Raw genomic sequence first — 23,995 nt, forward strand, 5'->3', positions numbered from 1 at the left:
TGATTTACTCACATTACAAATCTGCATCTTGACAGCACAAAATATATTTATACCTTTGTACTTGTGTGTGTGTGTGGTTGTGTATGTGAACGATGAAAAGCAATTCATCTTCGTAGTCCGCTCCACTTCCATGAGGATGCCAAACTGTTTTCAGGGGTTTGAGAGCTCAGATGAAATTAAAGGTTCAAGATTGTGTGTTTCTCCCCCCTCGATGCCCCCACGATGTAAATGGGCATGGTTTAAGAGAAGTACCACTAGGAGGGGAACGGAGAAATTTGATTTTAAAGTGTTTCCGTATATATACACCCAGAGTATGATTTGAAAGCGGTAATAATTTACAGAATAGTTGCAGGTAATCTTCATTTTGCATCTCTGGTTCTGACTTCTACTGTTGAAGGATGTTGTGAGGCCCTCTAAAATGTATATATAAAAATATTGTCTAAACATTTATAAATATATTTGCTTGGGCTTTTAAAATACGCATGTTTATAGGTATCTGAAGAGATGAGATAAAACATCCTGTCAGTTAGTTTATGCATTCAAGAGTACTGCATGGAAAAGTGTTCTCCAACTTTAAAAAAAAAAAAAAAAACTTTAAAGAAAAATAAATTTACCTCATTTTTGTTTAAATTGCCAGCTTACATATCTTGTATTTTTGCAGATGTTAACTAAATAGGTTATGTTAAGAATTCTCAGTGAAAACCATCTTTGAAATCTTTTATAGTCATTCACTTGTTTCAGAGTTCTTAAAAGCACATGTGATTTCAGTTTGCAGTTAATATGTTTCGAACATTACCACCATCTTCCAATCCAACGGGAGCAGAATTTGATCCAGAGGAAGATGAACCAACTTTAGAAGCTGCGTGGCCTCATCTACAGGTACCTACTGAAGATTACTGAATTTTAACATTAAAATCATTGTTCATTGACTCAAAATGACTTAGGTTAGGTGATTATATCTGTAAGTAATTTGCATTTCTCTGCAAGACCAAAAATCCTTCTTGAATTTACACTTAATATTTTCCAAAAAAATCATTAGCGTACTAGGTTAAAGGCTCGCTGTTTCTTGCGGTACAGATGCAACTGCTGTGACTTAAATGAGCTTCAGTTTGTCACTAACTGCTTTGATCTGACTCTGGCACAGTTCTGGCTTTGAGAGGTACTATGACAAAGAGAGGAGAAGAGAGAATTTTCAAAACACTTACTTCTGAGCATGATGAATATTAGATTATTCTGTGTCCCTTGAGTAAAATCTAGCAATGGAGCTCAGCAGAATCTGAACACAATTTAAAGAACCAAAAGTTCTTGCTCTAGATGAAAACATACTGCATTGGGAGGGCAGGAGCAAAGCTTTCACTGTGTGCAATATACATTTTAAAAAAAGTATGCTATACAAATAAAAATATAGTCCTGAGCAACTAATTAGTAATTTTGGTAATGTACTGCTTATAAAATGGTTTCTTGTTTAAAAGACTAATTCTGTTTTTTGTTGGACTTTTTTTTTCAGCTTGTTTATGAATTTTTCTTAAGGTTTTTAGAATCTCCAGATTTCCAACCTAATATAGCTAAGAAATATATTGATCAGAAATTTGTATTACAGGTAAGGTTTAAAAAAAAATACATTTTTAACTTCAAGCTCCAAATCCATATTATCTTACAATGCATTAGGTTCAGGTAAAGTGCATCTTTTCTTTTTTCTTCTTTGCAGCTTTTAGAGCTTTTTGACAGTGAAGATCCTCGTGAAAGAGATTTTCTCAAAACAACTCTTCACAGAATATATGGGAAATTCTTAGGCCTGAGAGCTTACATTCGGAAACAAATTAATAATATATTTTATAGGTAATACATCTTATAGCTTTTTTTCTTCTTTTTGTGGGGGAGGGGGAAGCTTCTAGCTTTGGTACACTTTTCCACAAGTCATTATACTGTGAATGTTTTCCACTCCTACCATCATGCCTCTGTTTTCTACCCACCATGAATGTATGACACTTCCCATTTAAGAAACTAGCGAAAAAGCTGCCACATACTGGGTACCATTCCATGAATGGCACCGGCAGTACCAGCTGCTTATCTTCTCTGTATGTGGTAACAAGAGAGCCCTTAGAAGAGAGAGAGAGGAGCTACTTTAAAATAATTGGGAAGCCTTCACTCCATGCAGACAATAGCTCTTGACTGGCCATGTCTAGAGCCAGTATGTCCTCCAGTAAAAATACATGTATATAATTCATTTCTGAACTTTTTTTTTACTTGCTACCTCTTGTGCTTTACTTCAAAGAGTAGCAGAAGCAAAGTCTTCAAACACAGATGGCTCTGGTGTGTGGCTTTTGTAAGACTGAGAAATGTTCTAGTCATAAAATTGACTTCATTACAAAGAATGAAAACTATTACAGTTTTCCATATTTTTTCACTCTGAAATTTATGAGAGATGATGTCATTTGCACTGTAGAAATAACCTTTCTCTACCAAGTTGTAGGGGAGAAAAACGAACAGAAAAAGTCTCTTATTTCTGTAATATTTTTGAGCTATAAGTTGAAACTTTTTGCATTTGATTGTAAACTCATGAATATGAGCTCCAGGGAGGAAAGCCGTGTCAACTTCTGTCTTGAATTAAGAGTTTGTATGTGACAAACTCTTAAAGTATGTGTAGAATTTTACAAAATACTTCATTTTCCTATACTTCTTCCTGCAAGTCTTCTTACATAAGCCTAGTGAAAAACAGAAGTGTGTGGTCTTTGTCTTTTAGTCACTAATCAGAATTACATAAATTCTGTCCCCATGGTATGCTAATCTTATTTTTTTTCTAATATGGAACATATATATTTTAAAAATTATTCAGCCAGTATGTTCCTGCTTATTTAGTCTTAAGGTTTTCGTAACGTTGTCTTTTAGTTTTTCTTGAAATAAGTAAAAATTTTGATAATTATTTGTAAAGTACCTGAAATTGTGCATTGAAGTTTTTCAATACACTTACACTCAGGCAATTGGGAAAAATGCAGGAAAGGTGATTGCATGGTAAATTACAGTGTTCTGTCAAAAGAAAATTCAGGAAAATTTGACTTCCTCAGTTTATTTCAGAGCCTTTTGTGTGCATAGGAATCTGTAATACCAAATAAGTCTTTCAATCCATAAGTAGTAACTCTTTGAACACCTTGTGCTTGCATGTGCTATGGAAGGTTGAATCACAGTGTTTGATTATGCCAGATGCTCTGTGTTATTTTACTATTCAAAGCATTGTTTGTTGTGTTCCATTTTGCATTATTGAAAAGGCATGGAGTATGATTGGAAAAGGCTCAAATGAGTGCACTGTTGTTAAATGTGGGGGAAAAGAGCAAGCTTGAATGTTGAAAGCAGCTTCATGTGCTCTTGATCTGATTCTGTATGGAGTGTTCATGTCTTTTATAGAACAAGGGCTTCAAGAACACAAAGTGTCACTGTCTTTAGAAGAGTCTGTAAGACTGCTAAATTGTTCTGGTGAACTCTGCAAAGTTTCTTTTCCACTGAGTGCTTGTTTTCTTTTCTACTAAGTGACTAAAACTGGGGAGTTGAAGGCTACCTGTAATGTTAGATGGCAATCTTGGTGGTAGACTTGCATCTCTGTTTGGCAGTAACTGAGTAAAACTTTTCATTTATTTAGGTTTATTTATGAAACAGAACATCACAATGGCATAGCAGAGTTACTGGAAATACTGGGAAGGTAAGTTGTAGGTTTTGTCGAATTAGACTTGCTTCATCCTCAGAGGAGGCTTTAGAAATTGAGTAGGGGATTGCAAATTGTTATGAGACAAGATGAAAATAGCTTCCTTGCGTGTGGCAAAGCTGTTGCTGAGAATAAATTTTGTATGAGTACAGAAATGGAGCAAAAACTTCAATGTTATAGCAACATTTTGGGGGTGCGACTTATATTTTTAAGTCTTATTTTCTATCTTAGGAACCTTGTGATTAAGATTAGTTGTAATGCAGATGAATTAATGTGCAACTATTGCAATTTGTTTAAAAATTATTTCAACTTTACTAAATGTGTAGCAGGTAAACACAGGTGTGACAGGTAGGTTGTAAGTTCTCAGAAACCTTCTGTTCATCTCCTTATAGTAAACTTCAATGCTTCATCTGAAAGCTCTTGAAACTAGAATTGTAAAACATGAAGCTGATAGCCCAGTCAAAACTGGTTTGGTTTTTATCAACTGATTTCTCTCATCCATGTGCAAGCTTTTATTTTATATACATAATACACTTTAAAAGCATAGTTTATTTTACTTTACAATTTTTTAACATCTTTGCACATAATTTTAGAAATATGTAAATTTTACAGGATCAGATAATGAATCAAGTTGGCAGGGACCTGTGGAGATCATCTAGTCCTACCACTCTGCTCAGGGCATAGTCAGTGAGAGTGGGTTGTTCAGGGCCATGGCCAGTCAGGCTTTGAATATTACCAGGGATGGAAGCTCCGCAAGATCTCTGGGCAACCCTGAGATTAAAAAGAGATTTTTCTTCTGAGTGAAACTTCCTGTTTCATTTTGTGCCCATTGCCTCTTCCCTTTTCATTGTGCATCATTAAGAAGAGCAACTACACATTATCTCATCTGATACTGTTACACATTGATAAGATTCCCTGAGCTTTTACTCTTCTCTAGCCTAAATGGTCCCAGCTCTCTCGGCCTTTCCTGGTATGTGAGATGCTCCAGTCCCTTCATCTTCATGGCACTTTGCTGGACTCTCTCCATTATGTCCACATCTTTCCAGTCCTAGCGAGCCTAGAACTGAACCTGCCACTCCAGATGTGTCTCACTAGTGCTGAGCAGAGGGGATGGCTCACTTCCCTCAACCTTCCAACAGCTCTGTTCCTAATGCAGCCCAGGGTGCTGTTTAAATTGGAAAGATGTTTTAAAATTTTCTGTCTACCTGTCTGCCCAGAATAGTTACTTCATTTTCAATTAAATATTCAATGATTAACAGAAGTTGCAAATATATCATTACATCTACATGCCATAAAAGTAATCAAGTAATACTGATCAAGATTACTGATCAAGAATACTGATCAGAGACTAAAGACTGTCTAAAGCTGAAATACAAGAATATGGAGCTAAATCTACAAAACTTACTTAGGTCACCAACTTCTTCACTTTAGGTTTTTTAGGTTGGCTTTAAGTGTTAACTTTGTAAAAATTAAGTGTTTTTTTTTCCCTCAGGTTTCCAAGTCAAAATTCCTATCATCTAAATAAGGCTTCTGTGCTGTAAATGTGCTGTACTGATGGGCTGATATTGATGGGGATGGTTTCTACAAATATTTTAGCAGTCTTGTTTTTTTCCCTTGTCTGCTGCCCTGGGTCAATCTCTCCAATATTCAGTCTCAGGTTCATTCTTTAATTCATTGACGATGCTGATAAGAATATGTATTCAAAGTAGTGAATAGTTCATAACAAAAATTGGAATCTGAAGTGCAAACGTAGTCATGTATGTTTGTTGGAAGAATTTAGGACCTGTGAAAGATTTGGATGAGGTGTGGGCAGATGTTGATTCTATTTATTTGTGTTCTTTAAAGAGCTGGATCAAGAATGAAATGGTCTCTGGTGCATGTGGAATCTGTAAATTTTTCTGCTACACTGTGTTTTCTAGTTCTCAAACGTGCTATGAAAACAAGGGTTTGGTACATGCTGTACAGTAGTGCAGTTTTTGAGTAATTGCTGACTTGTATTTTTTAATTTCTTTCCCTGACAGCATAATTAATGGATTTGCCTTACCATTAAAAGAAGAGCACAAAATATTCTTATTGAAAGTTTTGTTACCACTGCACAAAGTGAAATCACTCAGTGTTTACCATCCACAGGTAACTTTTGTTTGGTGCTTTTCTTAATAACACAAAAAGTACAAACGTCTGCTATGATTGACACCTTCTGTTCTAACCTACCTGAGATGGATTGTTTTTTCTGTTCCCCTTACTTCATAAACTAATTCTTCTATGCCTTCTAGTGACTTGCATTCATATCAGCTACAAGTAGACATAAGGTTGCCTGTCTCCTCTCTATGATGTCTTACTGAATGAAATGGCAAGATACTTCAAATGAATTGTGTGAAATACCAGAGTAAAGTCCCAAATTCACATTGAAACAGCAGCAGATATTCAGAAAGATTGCACTGTTGCACTGACAAATCCAGATATATGTGATGAAAGCTAATTTCTGTAATCAATTTAAATTTACTTTACAATAATGGAGAACGCTAGCTATAGTAATCTTAGTACATTCCTCAGATTACGTGGGCGGATTCCTTGGTAGCAGTCATCAAAAACAAGAAAGGAATTGGGCTAACCAGCTGAACTTCCATAAATGAAAAAACGTTAGAAAAAAAACATTTAAGCTGTTTGAGATGTGCAGTGATGCTCCCATTTAAAAAAAATAACTTTGGGATTGTTGGTGAGTGCAAGGGATGTAATATTTGACTGTCTAGGCACAAAGTATCATACTTAGAAGTGAAGTTGGTGAACATTAATTCAATCTAATCTTGCATCTGCTTGAAATTGATGCAAACAGTTATTACTAGTTCACTTTCTCATAGAGCAAATCTTAAGATTTACAACTGTTCTGTGCTTTTTTGACTAACTTTAATGAAGTTCAAAATATTTTTAAACCAATATGGGACACCAAAATGTTAGCAAGTGGAAAGCACTTTAGAATTTAAAATCACAATTTTGTTTTCTATGATTGAAAAGAGGAAATGAGTTGAAATGTGAAGTACAAGATAGAAAAAAAATCAAATTCACAAATATGGAAAGGGGAATAAATTACCAGTTAATGTAAAATTAAGCCTGAATTATTTAATGTAGTATTAGTTTTTTTTTTTTTTTAAAAAAAAAAAAAAGACATCTTCAGTAAAGACACTTCAAATTTTCATCTCTTTGTAACTCAATCAGATATTGGCATTCTTTCGCTTTTCACCAGCACCCTAGGTAAGGCCAACTAGGAGATAATTTTTGCTGTGTGTGGACTTAATGAAGATAGATGTGCTTTCTCAGCTTCATAGTCCATTCGTTCGTGTTCATTTCCAAGAGATCTATAAGTTTTTTCTTCATAACAAAAAGCTGAAGTCTCAAATATAACAGTAATTTGCGGATTGATTTCATCACCAAAAATAGGTGCAAATTCCCATTCCCATGCAAGAATCTCATTTGGAGATGATTTGGAAAGTGACTGTTTCCCTATTGGTAATGAGAGGAGAGGTTTTCAACCTTCCTTCTTGGCAAACCAAAGGAGGCACTTACAGATATGCAGGTTATTACCTCTCCAACAGGAGCTGATTCAGCCTTTGCATTGCTGGCTTCTAACTATTTGCTCCAGGGAACTTCTGAAGTTCGTTGTATTAAAGTGAGCAATTACATTTATATAAAGGAGAACTTCAAGGACATGGATTTCTCATTTGCTTTAGAATTTAGTTTCTTTAATTAAAAACAGCAAAGCAAAAACTATGTAAAAACAAGTAGGGCATTTGAGCAAAGTAGTAGTAGATGTGAGTAAACAGTGTGTTCCTTTGTCCAAAAGTCTGTTTTCATGTTGATTTCATACACTCTAATAGTGTATCAGAGGACAGAGTCATTTAGCAATGAGGCTTCTTACCCAGATTTAAAACCGCTTGTTTGTAGTCTCTGCTCTGTTTTTTCTATCTTCTCTTTGTATACTAAGAATCACTTAGATATCCTAATTCATATTAGGAAGAATCGGTTTTAACCCTGTCTTTTTGTATCTCCTTGTTTTCTTGTAACGATTTATCAATTCTGATTGTTGATCCACTGTATAATGGGAGAAGAATAAATATGGTTAATTTCTGTTCAAGCCTTTCTCCCCGTTTTGTGAATTCTGGCTTTCTCAAGAGACAGTATACAAGTCTTTCAGCAATTGAAAGTGTATGTTCCTGTTATAATCCAGGAGAAGATGAGTACAGACTTGAGATACCTGGGGAAAAATTGTTAAAGCATATGTACTCTTTTTTGTTGTTTTTTAAATTGTCTGCCAAATAACCTTGTAAAATTACAGAACTGTTGTGTTTATCTGGATTCAGTAGTGTTCTCCAGTTACACTACTGATTTCGAAGTGTGTTCAATTTCATAAGTGTTAATAAAATATTTTCTTTTATTTTAGCTGGCATACTGTGTAGTTCAGTTTTTAGAAAAGGACAGCACACTTACAGAACCAGTAAGTTTATCTTGCTATTATATGGTTTTGGAACATTAATTATCTCTTTCATCTGTAGACTGCTTAAGGAGGTTTGGGGAACAAAGTATTGACAGGTAATTGTTTTTAATCAGAAGAGTAGAATACTTGATCATTTTGAAAAGTGGATATTTTTTTTCCAGCAATTGTTTGGAATGCTCAAAATGAATTAATGCAACTTCAAGAGTATATCTTTTAACAAACAGAAGAGAGTTTATTCTGCTTATTTTGTTCTGGCTGACTAGATCTGAGACAGTTGATGCAGAAGCAGTTTAGTCAGATGCCTGCTTGCCTGAACTGTGCTGTGTTGAGAAGCTGATGATATGCTAGAGCACAGATTTCTGGCACACAGCTACGTACTGATGCAAGGCTTTTGAGTCAGTTCCTGATTCCTTTTGAATCAAATACCAACTTGGAACATAAATAAAAACAGAATTTGGTCTGGCTGCACATAGCCGAATAGATGAATACTCATTGTCCTAAATAGTATATAGTGTTTTGCGTCAGCAAACCAACACATTTAATCACTAAGTTGCAATCTGTAAGGGATTGCTAATAACGAAAGTGATACAGAATTAGATTATAACTGTTTCCATTGTAAAATGGAAACTGAATCTTAAAGCACTGCGCAACTGAGCAAGAATTCTCTTCTACTTGGAGCTTTTAGTCTTGAAAATATCATGTCTTGTACATTCTGACATTTGTGCCATATGAGATCTTGAAATCTTAGCTTTCTTCCAAATATCAACTGGAATGTTACATATTTCCTAGTACAAATTTGAACTAATACAAATCCAAGTTCATTTTCATTTTTTATCCCAAATTAGTACATAATGCTTACAACATTTTTTAATCACAGTGAGTAATGCATGTGCTAAGTTCCCTTTTCAAAATTCTGGTCATTACAAAATAAAACCCTTTGTTTCCCGTGTAATTGTCAGATAAGACATTTTTACATCTTATTTAATAAAATCTGCATAAATTTCCCAAGGCTTCATTAATGACATAGTATCTACTCTGACAATAAGATGGATACATACAATAAACATACGCTGATTTCTCATTAAGGTATTATTTCATTCATTGAGTTAAATTTTGCTTATAGTTTTTAAGCTTAAAAAAAAATCTGGACTACTATAGTGTCATCCATTTCAGAAAATAAAGAATGCTCTTTTTCTAAATGAGAGAGAAAGGTTGGTGTCTAAGACAAAGGCTGATGGACTGTTGTAACTTTTAAACTATGTCAAAGCTGTATAGAAGCTTTTTAGGAGAGGATTGTTGGGGGTTTTGCTTTTTTTTTTCCAAGAACTCTGTGCCTTTTTTCTCCAGTTCTACATGTAGAACTAGACAAACACTGTCATATTTTTGTTCTTTATGTGGGTTTTTAGATTGCTTTATGTACAGTGAGCAGTGAGTAACAATTTAATTTCAAACAGACTGTGCTATGGTTTTGTCTCCACAAGAGTACATTGAATCATGTAGATAAGTGATTCCATTATGTTTCTTATTCCCTGAGTATTATTTTTAAAATATGGGATGCTTTAATTAGTATTAATCAGACAAGCTAAGAACAATCATAAGTTATACAGTTTTCAAAGAATCTGTTGAAATAATTAAATTGTATTGATTTAAAAAGAGGTACAATACAAGGTTTTAATAGTACTGTTGCCAGATGAAAGTTGAATTTCAGTTAAAAAGATACTGAAATACGAAGTTTCCTGCATACTCGTAGAAGTATGTCAGAATGCAGAACAAGAGAGGGAAAAAATTGGTTTGCATTTGTTTAGTTTATCAAAACACCACTAGTTAAAATTACTGTCTGACATAGGAATGCAAGTGTCCTGACCCTCCAGTGACTAGAGTCCTAAGTCCTGTTTTTTAGTCTTTAACCACAGAACAAAAGCATTTACAAACTTGTGCTTTCAAGAACATACTAATTTCTTACAAAAATATCTAAAATGGAGCAAGATGCCAGTCATTTTGAAATATTTAATGTTTTGAAAATATTATTTGAAAAGTCTTATTTGAATATTATTAATAGCACAGTATTCATTATGTCTTCAGTATAATTTTGCATGTTTTTGAAGTTACTTAATAAATGATGATGTAATTGATAACTCCATTATAGTAAGTATAATGTCTAAATATATTAACTTCTAAACTGGTATCACTCTTCAGACTTAAGTTCTTCAAATTATATATTCAATAGATGAAAATTTGTTTTTCAGTTCAGAGGCCTTACCCACAGATGTGTAGATTCTTTCTGAATAGTTGTGAGCCCTCTGAGAGACTGCTTCCTTTTCTGTATCACATTTTATGGATCCCCTTAAGACTCTGATTATAGTAATGTCGTTGATTAAATAAAACTTAATGTGTAACAGTAATCTGCCTGGAGTAGTCAGTCACCTGTCAGTCTGGGTATTTATGGTGTTTCCTTAAAATACAGTGATAGAGCTTAATTTCTTGAGCCTTGGAGTACTCCTCCAAGAAATAGATTGAAAACTGCTGTCACTTAAGTGGCAGTTAATTTTTCCCAATCATATAGCAGCAAATTTGCACTTTGAGTTGATGGTCATGTTAAGATAGATGACCATGATAGATGGCGGGTTAATTTCTCTAGTCTTTGGATAATTTTTGAACAAGTTTTTTAACAATATAACTCTTCTGATAAAATGTTTTTAGCCTTATTAGCTATTATTTCTGTGACTGAACCACATCTGATTGCTACTGTCACATGGGACAAGAAATTTTAGGGTTTTGTTCTGTTTAAAACATTGAACTTCTTAATGACATGAGACTTAGTACAAGACAAAGCCAAATCCTTATGAAAACTGTGTTCACTTTGCTCCTACAGGTTGTAATGGCACTGCTGAAATACTGGCCAAAGACTCACAGTCCAAAAGAAGTCATGTTTTTAAATGAACTAGAAGAAATTTTAGATGTTATTGAACCATCTGAATTCGTAAAAGTTATGGAGCCTCTCTTCAGACAGCTAGCCAAATGTGTGTCCAGTCCACACTTTCAGGTCTGTACTTCCTGAATGTACAATCCAATGAGAATTTTTATGGAGTGAACTTGGTATTATTTGCTGCTGTTCACCATGCTTAATTTGATTTCTTGCAAAAAGTCTTCAACTCTAGCATTTGGACACCCCATTTTTTCCAGCATTATTTATTTTCAAGAGCATAATACATGAGTTCATATTGGCTACTTCACTTAAGCTCTTACGTTGAGCATACCACTTTTAATAGCTTGGTGTTTTCAGAAGCACCTGAACCTTTTCAGTACATGCTGTTTGCATTTCACTAGTTATGATAGAGTTCTACAGATACTCTTTCTCTGGGGGAGAGCATGTCTTTTCTTGAATTTTCTGTGGAAGAAAAATTAGTTTTTCTGTCCTTCCGTGAGTAGCTTTCGTTTTGTGATACAAAAACCCAAATCTCAGTTGCAATTTTTTTCTACCTTTCAATTATTTTTACCAGATGTTTCTATTATATGCTCTTTATGGGATTGTCTGAAGAAGTGTTCCTTTTTTCCATGTTGTCTTAGGTGGCAGAGCGAGCATTATACTACTGGAATAATGAGTATATTATGAGTTTAATTAGTGATAATGCAGCAAAAATTTTACCCATCATGTTTCCATCCTTGTACCGGAATTCAAAGACACATTGGAACAAGTAAGAAGCATTTGTACAAATAAAAGTCTGACTTCTTTTACATCTAGTTTAGGCTTGAAAGTGGTTCAGATCTTATCTTTGAATTGATAGTTTAAACGTGCTGAGCTGTTTATTCTATGACGTTAAAGTTACTGGATAAGGAGGAGATTACTGTAGTCAAAATGTTAAATACTAAGTAATGAAGAAGAGGATAGAGTTTTTTCCTTTTTTCATTAAACTGTTTTAGTACATCTAATCCATTACACTTTTATTAATATAAATTTGGCAGTAATCCATAGTTCAGATATTTCTAAAGATAAGCTATGATTTCTGATATCTAACCTCTTTGCTCTTTTGCGTTTCTTCTAAATTCTAGTGGAATATGTTGTAGATCAGGCCTTTTATTTTCCTTTACTTTTCTTGTTGTTTTTTTTTTTTCCCCTTTTTGTTTACTGTTTTCTTTCTCCATTGACTATTTTAACTTTTTTTCCCACAATAACATAGTACTTACGCATGAAAACAGTCCTGGTCAGCTCCTTTCTGCAGCTGTTCCACTGTGAAGGGCCTCTTTGTTTGAGCTGTTGTGCAACTGCTGGGGTGGCAAAAGTTTCACAGTCTAATGCTGGCCATGAGCTGAGGACTGCTGAGGGGTCAGCCAAAAATACCTAATAAATCTGCCACTGAACATAGGAAAAGAAATGGAAGATAAAGTGATGTTAAAGTGATTGATTACTGTCACTGGTTGTAATCAGTAACAAATACTGTACTTATTAATAAAATCTCAATTCAGTGATGCAATTATACATAGTCAATATGGATTTTCAATTATTTTTCTGGCTTTCAAGGCTATGCAGTCATTTTGTTCTGAGCAAAGTCAAGTACAGCTGCACTCTCACTTGCAACTCACATGCATGATACAAAGTAATCACTTAGCTGATTGCTTCTTTCTTTGGTTGTAATAAACAGTAAGAGATGAGACTAGAATTGCAAATTACTCTGTAGAAGTAAGTGCTTCATAAGGCACATGGGTTTTTTTAATTATTTTTTTTCTGTTGTTTTCCACATAACTTTTCTAACACTTTTCCAAAGAGTCCTGACGTTATTGTATTGAAGTAAGTGCTGTTGCTGTGTGGCAGTTTTCAGAATGCATGGTATCTTTTCTAGGCCCCTCCTAGTCCCTTTAATTTGTCAGTTGCCAGTAAGTTACTTGTATCAATAACTTTAATACCATCTTGCATTTTCTCTAATAACTCTAGCTTGGTTGGTGTCAGCTACTAAATTTCAATCCTAGTCCTCTGTTGATACACGTAGTATTAAAAATGAAGTTCAAGCTTCAAAAGTATATGTGACTAGTACTATAAAGTAAATCAACTGGTAATTTTAGCACTCATGTTAGCCCTTCTGAGGGTGAACTGAAACTTCCATTAACTAGCGTTGTTTCCATTTTTTTCTGAAATGATGTAATTTTCCAGTTATGTAGGCTATTGGCTTCTGTTGACCAGAAAAAAATAGATTTCAAAGTTTAAAGTACTCTGAGTTTCAACCAGAAGTTTTACTTATAGGACAATACATGGCTTGATATACAATGCTCTGAAACTCTTCATGGAGATGAACCAAAAACTGTTCGATGACTGCACACAGCAATTTAAAGCAGAAAAACTGAAGTAAGTTTTCATGTCAGTGTGTCTGTCTGTTCTTGAATAATATGTTCAGAGTGCTTTAGCTCTGAAAAACTACTGTCTCTCTACTGGGAAGTTGTGACCATTTGATTACAGTACAAGTCTCAAAATTCCCTCTGGTGAAATTTCTCATATATGAACTCTTTAAAATCTTCAGAATAGGGTGCTTCATGTAGTCTTTGCTGCAGATCACCATCTTCCTGATGAAAAGCCATTTTTGGAGAAAGATGCTGCTAATCACGGAGCCCAGTGTAAAAGATCTCTTGAACAGCTTAGTTTACATCCTGTGTTTATTTTAGCATGCTTTATTTACCCAGTGTTGTTTTCTCTCATGTTGTCACTCGGTTCTTCCCAAAACACTTTTTGTATATTTTCAGCATTGCATTGTGTGTGCACATGTGCATGTTTTTCTAGAAATTCTCCAAGACAAAGTTGTCACTTCTTTGTGATACATTATTTGCCAGAAGAATCCTGATGAGTTTAGTACATTCCTGCATAGGCCAGTGAAACAGCAGGGAATTGGAAGCTAGAACTTTTCTGGTTTATGCCCAAAAATGCGGCTAAATCTTATGATCATAATGTCACTTATCTTCTGTTCCTCTTTTTCCCGTTAGACATAATTTTGAGACCAAGAAGTCAAATGTATTAATCACTTGGTGCTTATTTTAGAAACTGGGAAGCATAGTTAGAAAGAAATTAGAAATTTTTAATTTCAAAGTGACCAAGGATTCCCTTAGGTAATGTTTCAAATTATACACCTATATTAAAACAATATACTGGAAGCAATATGAATTTCTAATGTGGATGAACTTGCCCAGATTTTGAAGGCACTTATAACAATTTCAGTAGAAATGAGCTTGTAGTATAGCATAAATTTTTAAGATACATATCAAATGTGAACATTTCTTTTTTGTTTTTAAAAGAACAAATACTATGCATCTCTCTCTTCCCTTATAGCGAATAAGTAGAATCCATTTTAAATAGAAAGCAGTCTTTCCTCCTTTGTTCTCTTTGTTTTAGGCCTGTTGGCTTTTTCGGTTGTTTTGGGGGGTTGGTTTTTTGTTGTTGTTTGGTTGGTGGTTGTTTGGTTGTGTTGGTTTTTTTTGTGGTGTTTCATTTGAATGTGAACTAAGGCAGGCAGAGTACTAAGGGTGACATCAAAGCAAAATAAAATCCCTCACCCCACCACATTTTAGATGGGGGTGGGTGTTCTTCTACCCCACTCCAAACTTAGCTTAATGAAAAGTTGGAGACAAATTGTGTGTAGACTTTTTTTTAAGTATGGATCATCTGCTCAGTCCTTTGAAGTCTGGAAGCCTTTTTCAAGCACTCTTGAGCTAAAAGCCCTTTTAAACTCTGCCACCTTGCAAACTTAAGTGTTTGTTCTAGTCTGTGCATGAAGTTGATTATCTATTAGAATGGGGAAAAACAATTTTTAAAATTTGAATTACATCAGGCATAAATCACAGAATCATAGAATATCTGGAGTTGGAAGGGACCCCTATGGATCATCAAGTCCAACTCCTGAATAAAGAATCAAACCTTTTTGCTTCTTTTTAGTATTCAATACAAAATTTCTCTGGGTATTCTATTTCAAATTATTACCTGAAGCAGCTGGGCTGACAGTAAGAATCCCTGCCCTTTATATATTAAAAGTTAAAATGCTTCCATATAGATGAAAACTTTTTGAGTTGTAACCCTTTTAACACAGTTACAAAAGACTAACTGGTATCAGTTGGTTTGTTGCTTTCATGAGAGCATTGGTGTTCTTGTTTTTGTTTCCTTTTAATGTTGTTTTTAGATCATGGGGCATTGATATAATGCAAATTGTCCTGTCAACAGTAAGTGGTGTTTTGGGTGGTAAGCTGGAACAAGCAGAGAGACAAATAATTTGTTCTGGTGAAATTTTTTGTATTTAAGAAAATGTACACAAGTTATGATACAAGATTCACCAAGCATCTTTTGCTATTTTTGCTTTTAAACTTTTTTTTCAGAGAGAAGCTAAAATTGAAGGAACGGGAAGAAGCATGGGTTAAAATAGAAAATCTAGCCAAATCAAATCCCCAGGTATTTAGAAAAGATTAACATAACATGTTCATGTTTAAATAAATACTTTAGTTTTGTTAAATATCATTGGGGGAAACAGGTCTGACTGATCATGGAAATAAAGCAATTTCACTAATTGTATTATGAAAGATATACAATAAAAGTACTTTTAAAATTTGTAACCTTTCTCTTGTGCAAGTAATTATTTAAAAAGAAAAAAAAAAGTTTCTGAAAAATATGATGTGAAGTACTTTTTCCTTTTCTTATAATAGGAGATATACTGTATTGCGGTTTGAAAAGTTATTGTGCAAAATTATGGAAAATATAGAGATGCCATAAGTGGTTTCTCTTGAAAAGCTGTTTTGCAAACAATATATTACAAAAGAGATCTTTCTGCAAACTGTGAGTTATGACTGGTCAGTTTTCCTCTGTGTCAAATGGATTAAAGTAATATTGTACATTCTTGTCTGCTGCATTTGTTTTCATATTTGCAATGGGCTGGTCTTCTGAAGGACCTGCATGTCAGGTTCTTGCTAAAAGGGTAAACATCCTGTCAGGCATTTGTTGAAGTAACTTGACATTATTGAAATTTTGATACAGAAAGGTTCCTTTAGACTACCTATTTTGAGATCATGGGATGGTTCAACCTGGTTTTCCCCCCCATTTACCCAACCTCCCATTGCTTGGTGAATGCTGCTATATTTATTTTTTTCTGAAAGATTTTTTCTTAATCTCAACCATGCTGATTTGCTGCTATGAGGAAAAAAAAAAATGTTTCAATTACTTTGCAGCAAGAAACTTACTGTACTGTGTCTTTGCAACTCGGAGTTTCAGTGGTGGAAGATTGAGTAATGGTACTCTATAAATGGAAGCAGAACACTTTATGATCTCAGTGCTATTTTAAAACAAATGATGGGGTCATTTTTTTTCAAAGGAGAAGGAATTTCAAAATTGTTTATTTCCTCTTGTGGCATTACTCAGGGAACAACTACTAGTGTGTTCAAATAAAAAATGTTCAAATCAATTGGTACCACTATTGACAATAGATCAGTTAAATGAATTTTAAAAGAACTACGTGTAATGAAAGTAGCAATTGTTTTTCAGTGACAGAACATTCTCTAATCAGATAGTCCACTCAAAAGCCCTGGTTGAAGTGTGTTTGATATACACGGTCACTTGCTATCACAAATGGTGACATGTCTGACTAAAGAAGTGGGTAGACTTGTAAAATGTACAGTACTACAGAGTAAAATTGCTTTTCTTCCCAATTAACTTTGTAACTCAGTACATTTTCTGAAACTGGTAAGCACAACCTGTATAGAGTATATTCTGAATAGTAGTCTTGAAAAGAGCTGATACTTGCAAGCAATTTAAGATATGATTAATTTGAACACTGAGTGCTCCACTGAATAAAGAATTGACATAAGTGTGTAGGTGCTTTTAGCATACTCTACAATGGATTTTAGCATTTCCGCTTCCCACCCTGAATTTCTATTAATGTTTACTTTGTCTATTTACTGACAATTCTTGTTCAGAGCTATTCCATACTCTACATGGCACAAGAATACATTTTAAAATTTTTAGATCTTCATAATTATTTTTTTTAAATCCTTGCTGTCAGTGTCATCTCACATGCATTATGTTATGGGTACACTAAAATACTTTTTGAAGAAAAATGGTTGAGAAAGCGCGTGTGCGTCCACAAATGAGTTTTGGTTTAAAGACCACATCTCATCTGAATTAAAATAGATAAACCATTGAGACTGCAATATTTTGATTTAGTTTACACCAAAGTTTAGATACTATACAATTGTTTTCATATCTTTCTTAATCCACAAAATACTCAAATGGCTGCTTTATTAAACTTTTCTGTCTTAAGCAAGTACTTGATTTTGAAATTATTTTATATCTGTATTAGCCAAATTGTGTTTTTAACAATATATTTTCTTTACAAATACAAAATTGCACCAGCAAGTTAAATCATTGTGTTTAGGTTGCTACACTGTTCATAAATCACTAGACAATGTATTAATAGGGTTTCAGTTGCCAGAATAGAAAATCAATACTGGCAAAATCTGGATGTATTTTAAAATTCAGTCTCAGATAAAGCATAATTTTTGTATTCTGACTATTTTTCAACAGGACATTTCTGCCAAAATGAAAGTATTGGAGTTCCATTTTTCTCCATCTTTCATGTACACTTGGGAGGAAACTTATTACTTGGTACCTAGAAACATAAGATATTGAAGCTAATCTCAATTATAGCGTTCAAGTGCTCTAAATCACTCTTAGTGTTTAGGTATTACTATTAAGAATGATAATTTTAACACTTTGCATTTTATTAGTACCCAACATATAGTGACACGAGTTTGATGAACAGTCCTGTTGCAATGGAAACAGATGGGCCTTTAATTGAAGATTTGCAGATGCTGAAAAAGACAGTGAAAGAAGAGGCTTGTCAGGTAAAGCTATGTGAAAATAATAAAGCACTCATTACAAATTGAATTAATAAATTATAAATCTGGCAGCGTTGCTCTTAATTTTATTTACTATGTTAAACCTATAAATGAATTTGAGTTACATTTTCATCTCCTACTGTTGTCTCCTAAAGTAATAAACTTCATTAGAGCTGCTACTTTAAAGTGATACTGTAGCAGCAAGGAATAAATAGATTGTTATTATATACAGTTCTGCCTGTGGACCTGCTGTATGGGTCTCTTTAGATAGTTCTGCAAAGATTTTGTTTCCTTTCAACTTAGAAATAGCTGTCTGAGTCATGACAGAAACAGAGGCTATGCTTTAAGGATAATTAAAAATATGGCTAAAATCCAGTGTTCTCTATATACCGGCTTGTTTATTTAAAAAAAAAAAAAAAAAAAAAAGTTTAAAATAGTCAGATTCTAACAATGACATTTCTTTTGTCTGTTATTCAGAGCCTTCTTTTTGGCTAAAGCTGCTATGTTCTGACAAAATTTATGAAGTGTCCACCATAAAACTTGTCTTGCCTACATGTAGGCTGTTTTCCTCAATCCACCGTCTGTCATGTTCCATTACCTAGTAAAAGGCAGAGTCTGAAGGCCATTCCAACTGTCTTTGGCTTATGCTTAGTGATCTTCAGGAGTTTTTTATATTCAGTTAAATGGAACAAGAGTCCTGACATTAAACCTAGACATTTGGAGAACTATTTGAACTAGAAGCTAATGGAAGATGGTGAGGTAACAGGGAGTTCTGCGGTATCACTAAGATGTCTGGTAGAATGTCAGTAGTATGAATACTTCTATATCCAGCAATTTCTGAGACCAGAGAAGTGAGTTCAACGAGTGGCTGAGATAGGAAATAAATTCTGTTAATTTAAACACAAGTGTCAGACACGGAATTTAATAAAAATAAGCATATGGTGAGCATAACATTCCACATTAACTTGTAGAATTCATTAACTAAGCAATTAAAATTATATTTCTGCATTATTGTATTTTATGTATTATGAGAAATATGGCATTTTGCATCCAGTATGCATATATATGTCTCAAAGTTACACTCTGTGATGGCTGGCTTTTAAACAGTCACTTCTGGAGTGGATTGCAGTGAAGCTAATGGAATAAGGAAACAAATAGTAAAAATAAATAAAATTCCAAAACTTAGTTTAGAACTGTTGAAGCATTCTTTAACCATCACTTCAAGTGCATACTTCCTGCTTTTCTCTGTTCAGAAAGTGTGCAAGAGGTAAATGAGATTTTTCAAAGACCCTGTCTTAGCAGAGCTAATGGGATGTTTTGAAGCAGGAGTTGTTATTAACAGAAACTTAGAGATGTCTCTGAGCAGTATAAAGCAAGAGGATTGGTAAGTAGCTCGCTAGAGATGAAAAAGATTGATTAAGGTTTAGGGCACTGTAGATAGCAGGCTAAATGCAAGTAGGATTCTTAAATTTATGAGTGGACACTGTAGAGAGAACTACATATCCCTTGCTAAGTGCTATCAGAAATTGGTGTTAAAACGATCTACAAGAGTTACCAGTTAAAATAAATAGGTAAAGTCAAAAGCAAAAATCTAGTGTTTTTAAAATCAAACTTGAGAAGTGAGAATTATGTCAAGATCTATACAGTTTCAGTGAAAATAAGGCTTTGTCAAAGGTTTGGAATGTAGCAGAGTGCCAGTATTGAAGAGGTGCTTCTAAAATGGCTGAGGAAAGTAGAACAGTTTTTCTTCTGTACTGGACTACAGCTTTTCTTCTATACTGGATTCTGGTAAAGCTGAATTTGGCCACCATGTATTACTAATTTTGTAAAACATGCTAGTGAAACAAAGGCAAAGTAAAAGCTGCTCAGGTTTTTTTTTTTTGCCTTTTTTTTTTTTTTGAGTCCTTTTATAGGGCTGTTGGGGATCAAAGGAAGAAAAAAAGAGTGAGAATAAATGGTTGCTTTTCTGTGTGAGAAGAATCAAACAGCAGCATGCCAGATTTATCATGTAATGTTCACTGTACCTGAGAAAGAGGGTGAGAAATGTGAGGTGACACCACTTGCAGATTGCAGTTGTGTGGGTTAAATTAAATTGTACAGGGTGAGAAAGTGCAGGCCTAACTGAGCTCGGATGTATAGGGCAGTGTAACAGATGGAGAAGGGAGAGGCGTGCAGGGGGATGAGAAGAATATCTGCAGAAAATCAGCCACCTTTCTCAGTCATCTTATTAGGTTTGTGTTCATGCAGACAGCTCAAAAGACTTTGAGGATAATTTGTTAACGTGAATTAACGTCAGTGATCTAATAACTGAATTAGGATAGATGAGAAGGACATGAGGACTATATGAAGGCATCATTACTTAGTTTAATGATACATTGACAGGAATATTGTCTGGTTTTGACAGAGCATCAGTACTCTAACACAGGAGAACCTTAAATTTTCAGGTATGTGAATGGTGCAAGTAAACAAGCATGGAAGAAACTAAGATGATTTATCTAGGATGTAGAAACACAAAATGAAAAATGGTATAAGGAGAGGGGTTTTTTATTTTAAGGTTGTAATCAAGGGTCAATCATGGTAGTAACATAAATGCTAGCAGCTCTCGTTTCTTTTTTTAATTTTATTTTCTTCTTAGTAAAAAGAAATTGTTTCAAGACTTGAGACTGGATAGCTGGTGGAATAAACAGGAGACAGTAAAAACTTTTTTCCTTATGCTTATTTATTTCAGTCCATGAAAGTAAAGTGAACATACTGATACGGAAGAAATATTTTAAAAGTAATTGTTCAGTAATTAATAGTTTTGGTTAACTTTGTTCCATTTTGATTTCAGGCACAGAAAGATCAGAAAAAAGATCGTCCTCTTGTGCGACGCAAGTCAGAACTGCCTCAGGATATCTATACCATGAAAGCCTTGGAATCACATTGCAGAGCTGATGAATTAATATCACATGATGGGCATTAAACTATTTACAGTGAAATATTATTTTGAAGGAAAAGTTGTTTTTGTTTTTTTTCTGGACTCAGTTCTACAGTAGAACTTACTTTTTGTGCCATACCAATCAGTTACACACAAAGTCAAAGATTTCTTCAACCCAGTTCTGTAGGCAATAACTTAATAGAGTATGCAGCTCAAGATTAGTAGTTCAAACAATGGTAAATTACCCAATTCCGAATGCAGAATGTCGGGTTGACTATAATCAAGTGGACACAATTTCCTGGAGGTGTTATCATAGTACCAGCTAGCTGATAATGTAGTTTTTTATCTTCATATTTGAGAAGAGCATTCTATAAATTATTTCCACCTAAAGAAATGAATGACCAATAGTTGGTACTAATGATAAATGTGTTTTCAAAAGCAAAATTATTTCAAATTTAATTACTAAACTTTTTGTAGGATTTCTCAACTTTATAGTTGTTTCCACGTTATTGCTGTCTTGTAATATACCAGCAGTTTTGAAAATACACAATTATTCTTTCATACTATAAAACATGGCTTACAAACTGGTAACTTTCATGACAATCCTCAATCATGATTCCTTTCTAAGAATTATGTAAATTTTTTTCTCCTTTACTTAGGATAAAGATATATATATATTTCATGTCCTAATACTTTATGTATATTTAAAGCCATATTTTCCAGTCTCTAGTATGTAATACGGCACCAGTATTTGAGATATGAACTGGTAGAAGAATTTTTCCTAAAATGAAAATTTGTTTACGATGACTGGGAATAGATTGAATATAAAATTTCGTTTTAATTTTTTTCAAGTCAATAAAATACTGTTTCACTGTTTTCTCCCTTATCTGAGCTTTTAATACTCAGCATTTTTCTTGGGCTCTAGGAGTTCAGTATTCCATGGCAGATATTTTGTGTCATTTCAGCTGCATCAGTTTTTATCTGAAAGATGAACGTAGCCTTTCAGGAAACAAAACATTACAAGCTTGTGTAATTAAGTAAAATGATAAAAAGAACAGACCCTTGAATTCCATTCTGCTTCTTTTTTTAAGAGTCTAAGAGCTGAGGGGATAGTGACCACAATTTTACCGTGAAAATATTTTTGTTGTAGTTGTAAAGAGCATATTTGCTGCAAATACACCTCACAAGTGAACTGAAAATGCATCTGAATTGCTGATGATCTTCAAATGCTGCTATATATTCCACAAGATTACTTGCATGTAATGAGCTTTTTGTTGTAGATGGAAAAGCACGGGAGGAAAATCTCTTTTTAAAATATAGTGCTTTGTCTTCAATATTTGATTTCTCTCAGGGTGGCCAGTATTTTGACTTACTTATCCTGCTTACAAGCTGTTTGAAATGTGTTCTGCTATTCTAAGTGGGTGGTTAGTTTCTTTTGTCTCTGGCAGTAACATGATATAACAATGTTCAATGTCTTGATGCATAAAGAGATAAAAACGTGGCTTCTTTAAAAATAGTTTTGTTTTATTTTTTAAGGAAGTATAACGTCTCCTGCATCCATGAAAATATTGCGCAAAGCAGACATTCATAGTAACCTTGTGCAGATGTAGTGCCTGCTGTTTGTTGGTTGCATTTAACATACAATTTCCAATATTTGTTATGTTGTCTATTGGAAGAAAGTTGTCGGCGGTAAACATTGGCTTACAACAACTAAATTTAAAGACCAATCCAACCTTTAAGTGGAATGTCCACTGCGTCTGAAAACATTTCCTGTAAAACTTGAAAAAGAATATGCTTTACCATTAGGATAAACTATATTGAAAAAAGTTTAAAGATGCCTTCTCCTTTTGAGGGAAAAAGGGTGCTTTTTTAATTGTGTAAAGCAATGTCTATGTATTTTGATATACCATTGTTTGAACTTCCATCTTTAGCTGGTAGATTATCAGTTACCTTTGATTTTGGGTGTTCAGTATGTTTGTGCAAGAGGTTGCTGAAAGGAATTATTCTTATGTTACCCAAGGGGAAAAAAAAAATGTATATCAATGTTTGATTGATTGTGTGATGCTCAACGTATAAGAACATCTTTCACTGTCTAGATTTAATTTGTTCTTTATTGAAGATAAACACTCACCAAAGAGGGAAATGTTTAGAGACTTAAGTTTAACCATGAATTCGTATTTGATGGGCCACTGGACGTTTGTTTAGACATATTCCAAATCTATCACCAGTAATGGTTTAGGATGTTTATTATCAGTATTTATATACTTATAACCCTTTACTAAACCATTCTAAAACTAATACATCCAAAATAAAAAGAAAAATTAAAGTAGAATTTTGGTGACTGTTGTTCTTCATAAAGTTCTGTGTTTGACACCTTTTCCTGTTCTCTAAAATTACACATCAGGAATGTCAAAAGTAATATTACAAGTGTCTTTTTAGTGTGGCTTTAGTATGGCTTCATTTTAATATTGTACATACATTGTACCTTGTTTTATGGTAATAAGTAATAAAAATGTAGACTTCATATTTTGTACAGAATCGTCCTATGTACAGAATAAAAAGTTCGTAGAAACAGCAAAAATAGGTAAGTGGAACAATTATTTTTCATTAGACAATTTCTGTAACACTGTTAGTGGAATGTTAAGTTCAAATGTACCTACATATTTTTTAACATTTTGTAATTCAATTTTTTGTTCTGGCATTGTTTCTGAAGAACTTAATACACCTGCCATTTAATATGCTTTTATCTAATTTTAAAACAAAACAACAAAAAAATGGTGTATTATATGGATAAATAAAGAACATGTGAATTTTACTTGCTCATCATGAAACTAAATTTAGCTCAGGGCTTTTGGGGGTGTGTTCAGATTATTGTAGCTTGCAGAATTAGCTATGTGACTTAAAGAATAAAATTTCATGTTTCAAAAAAGACCCTAATTCTAAGAAAAAGAAAAGAAAAAAAGGAATTTTATGGAAAGAGTATTAATAGAGGTGTAGGGACTAATAGATATTCAAAAGAAAAAGCAAACTTAGCTTC

General features: G+C 33.8%; 1 protein-coding gene across 3 annotated transcripts in view; it reads left to right on the forward strand.

The window, feature by feature from the left end:
* PPP2R5C (protein phosphatase 2 regulatory subunit B'gamma) overlaps nucleotides 1–23,773 on the forward strand; it is an 81,090-nt gene extending 57,317 nt beyond the window's left edge. The window contains exons 6-17 of one of the 3 annotated variants that reach the window (XM_035327950.1): nucleotides 769–879; nucleotides 1,508–1,600; nucleotides 1,709–1,839; nucleotides 3,635–3,694; nucleotides 5,719–5,827; nucleotides 8,133–8,186; nucleotides 11,059–11,229; nucleotides 11,754–11,881; nucleotides 13,423–13,524; nucleotides 15,534–15,606; nucleotides 17,931–18,047; nucleotides 20,872–23,773. In XM_035327950.1, coding sequence (XP_035183841.1) covers nucleotides 769–879; nucleotides 1,508–1,600; nucleotides 1,709–1,839; nucleotides 3,635–3,694; nucleotides 5,719–5,827; nucleotides 8,133–8,186; nucleotides 11,059–11,229; nucleotides 11,754–11,881; nucleotides 13,423–13,524; nucleotides 15,534–15,606; nucleotides 17,931–18,047; nucleotides 20,872–21,003 — 1,281 coding nt within the window. In that variant the 3' untranslated portion in view covers nucleotides 21,004–23,773. The remainder of the gene's footprint in view (nucleotides 1–768; nucleotides 880–1,507; nucleotides 1,601–1,708; nucleotides 1,840–3,634; nucleotides 3,695–5,718; nucleotides 5,828–8,132; nucleotides 8,187–11,058; nucleotides 11,230–11,753; nucleotides 11,882–13,422; nucleotides 13,525–15,533; nucleotides 15,607–17,930; nucleotides 18,048–20,871) is intronic. The other 2 variants (XM_035327952.1, XM_035327951.1) reach the window with 2 other exon arrangements.
* The last annotated feature ends 222 nt before the right edge of the window (nucleotides 23,774–23,995 follow it).

Source organism: Oxyura jamaicensis, chromosome 5 (assembly GCF_011077185.1).
Source record: "Oxyura jamaicensis isolate SHBP4307 breed ruddy duck chromosome 5, BPBGC_Ojam_1.0, whole genome shotgun sequence".
Classification (NCBI taxonomy): Eukaryota; Metazoa; Chordata; class Aves; order Anseriformes; family Anatidae; genus Oxyura; species Oxyura jamaicensis.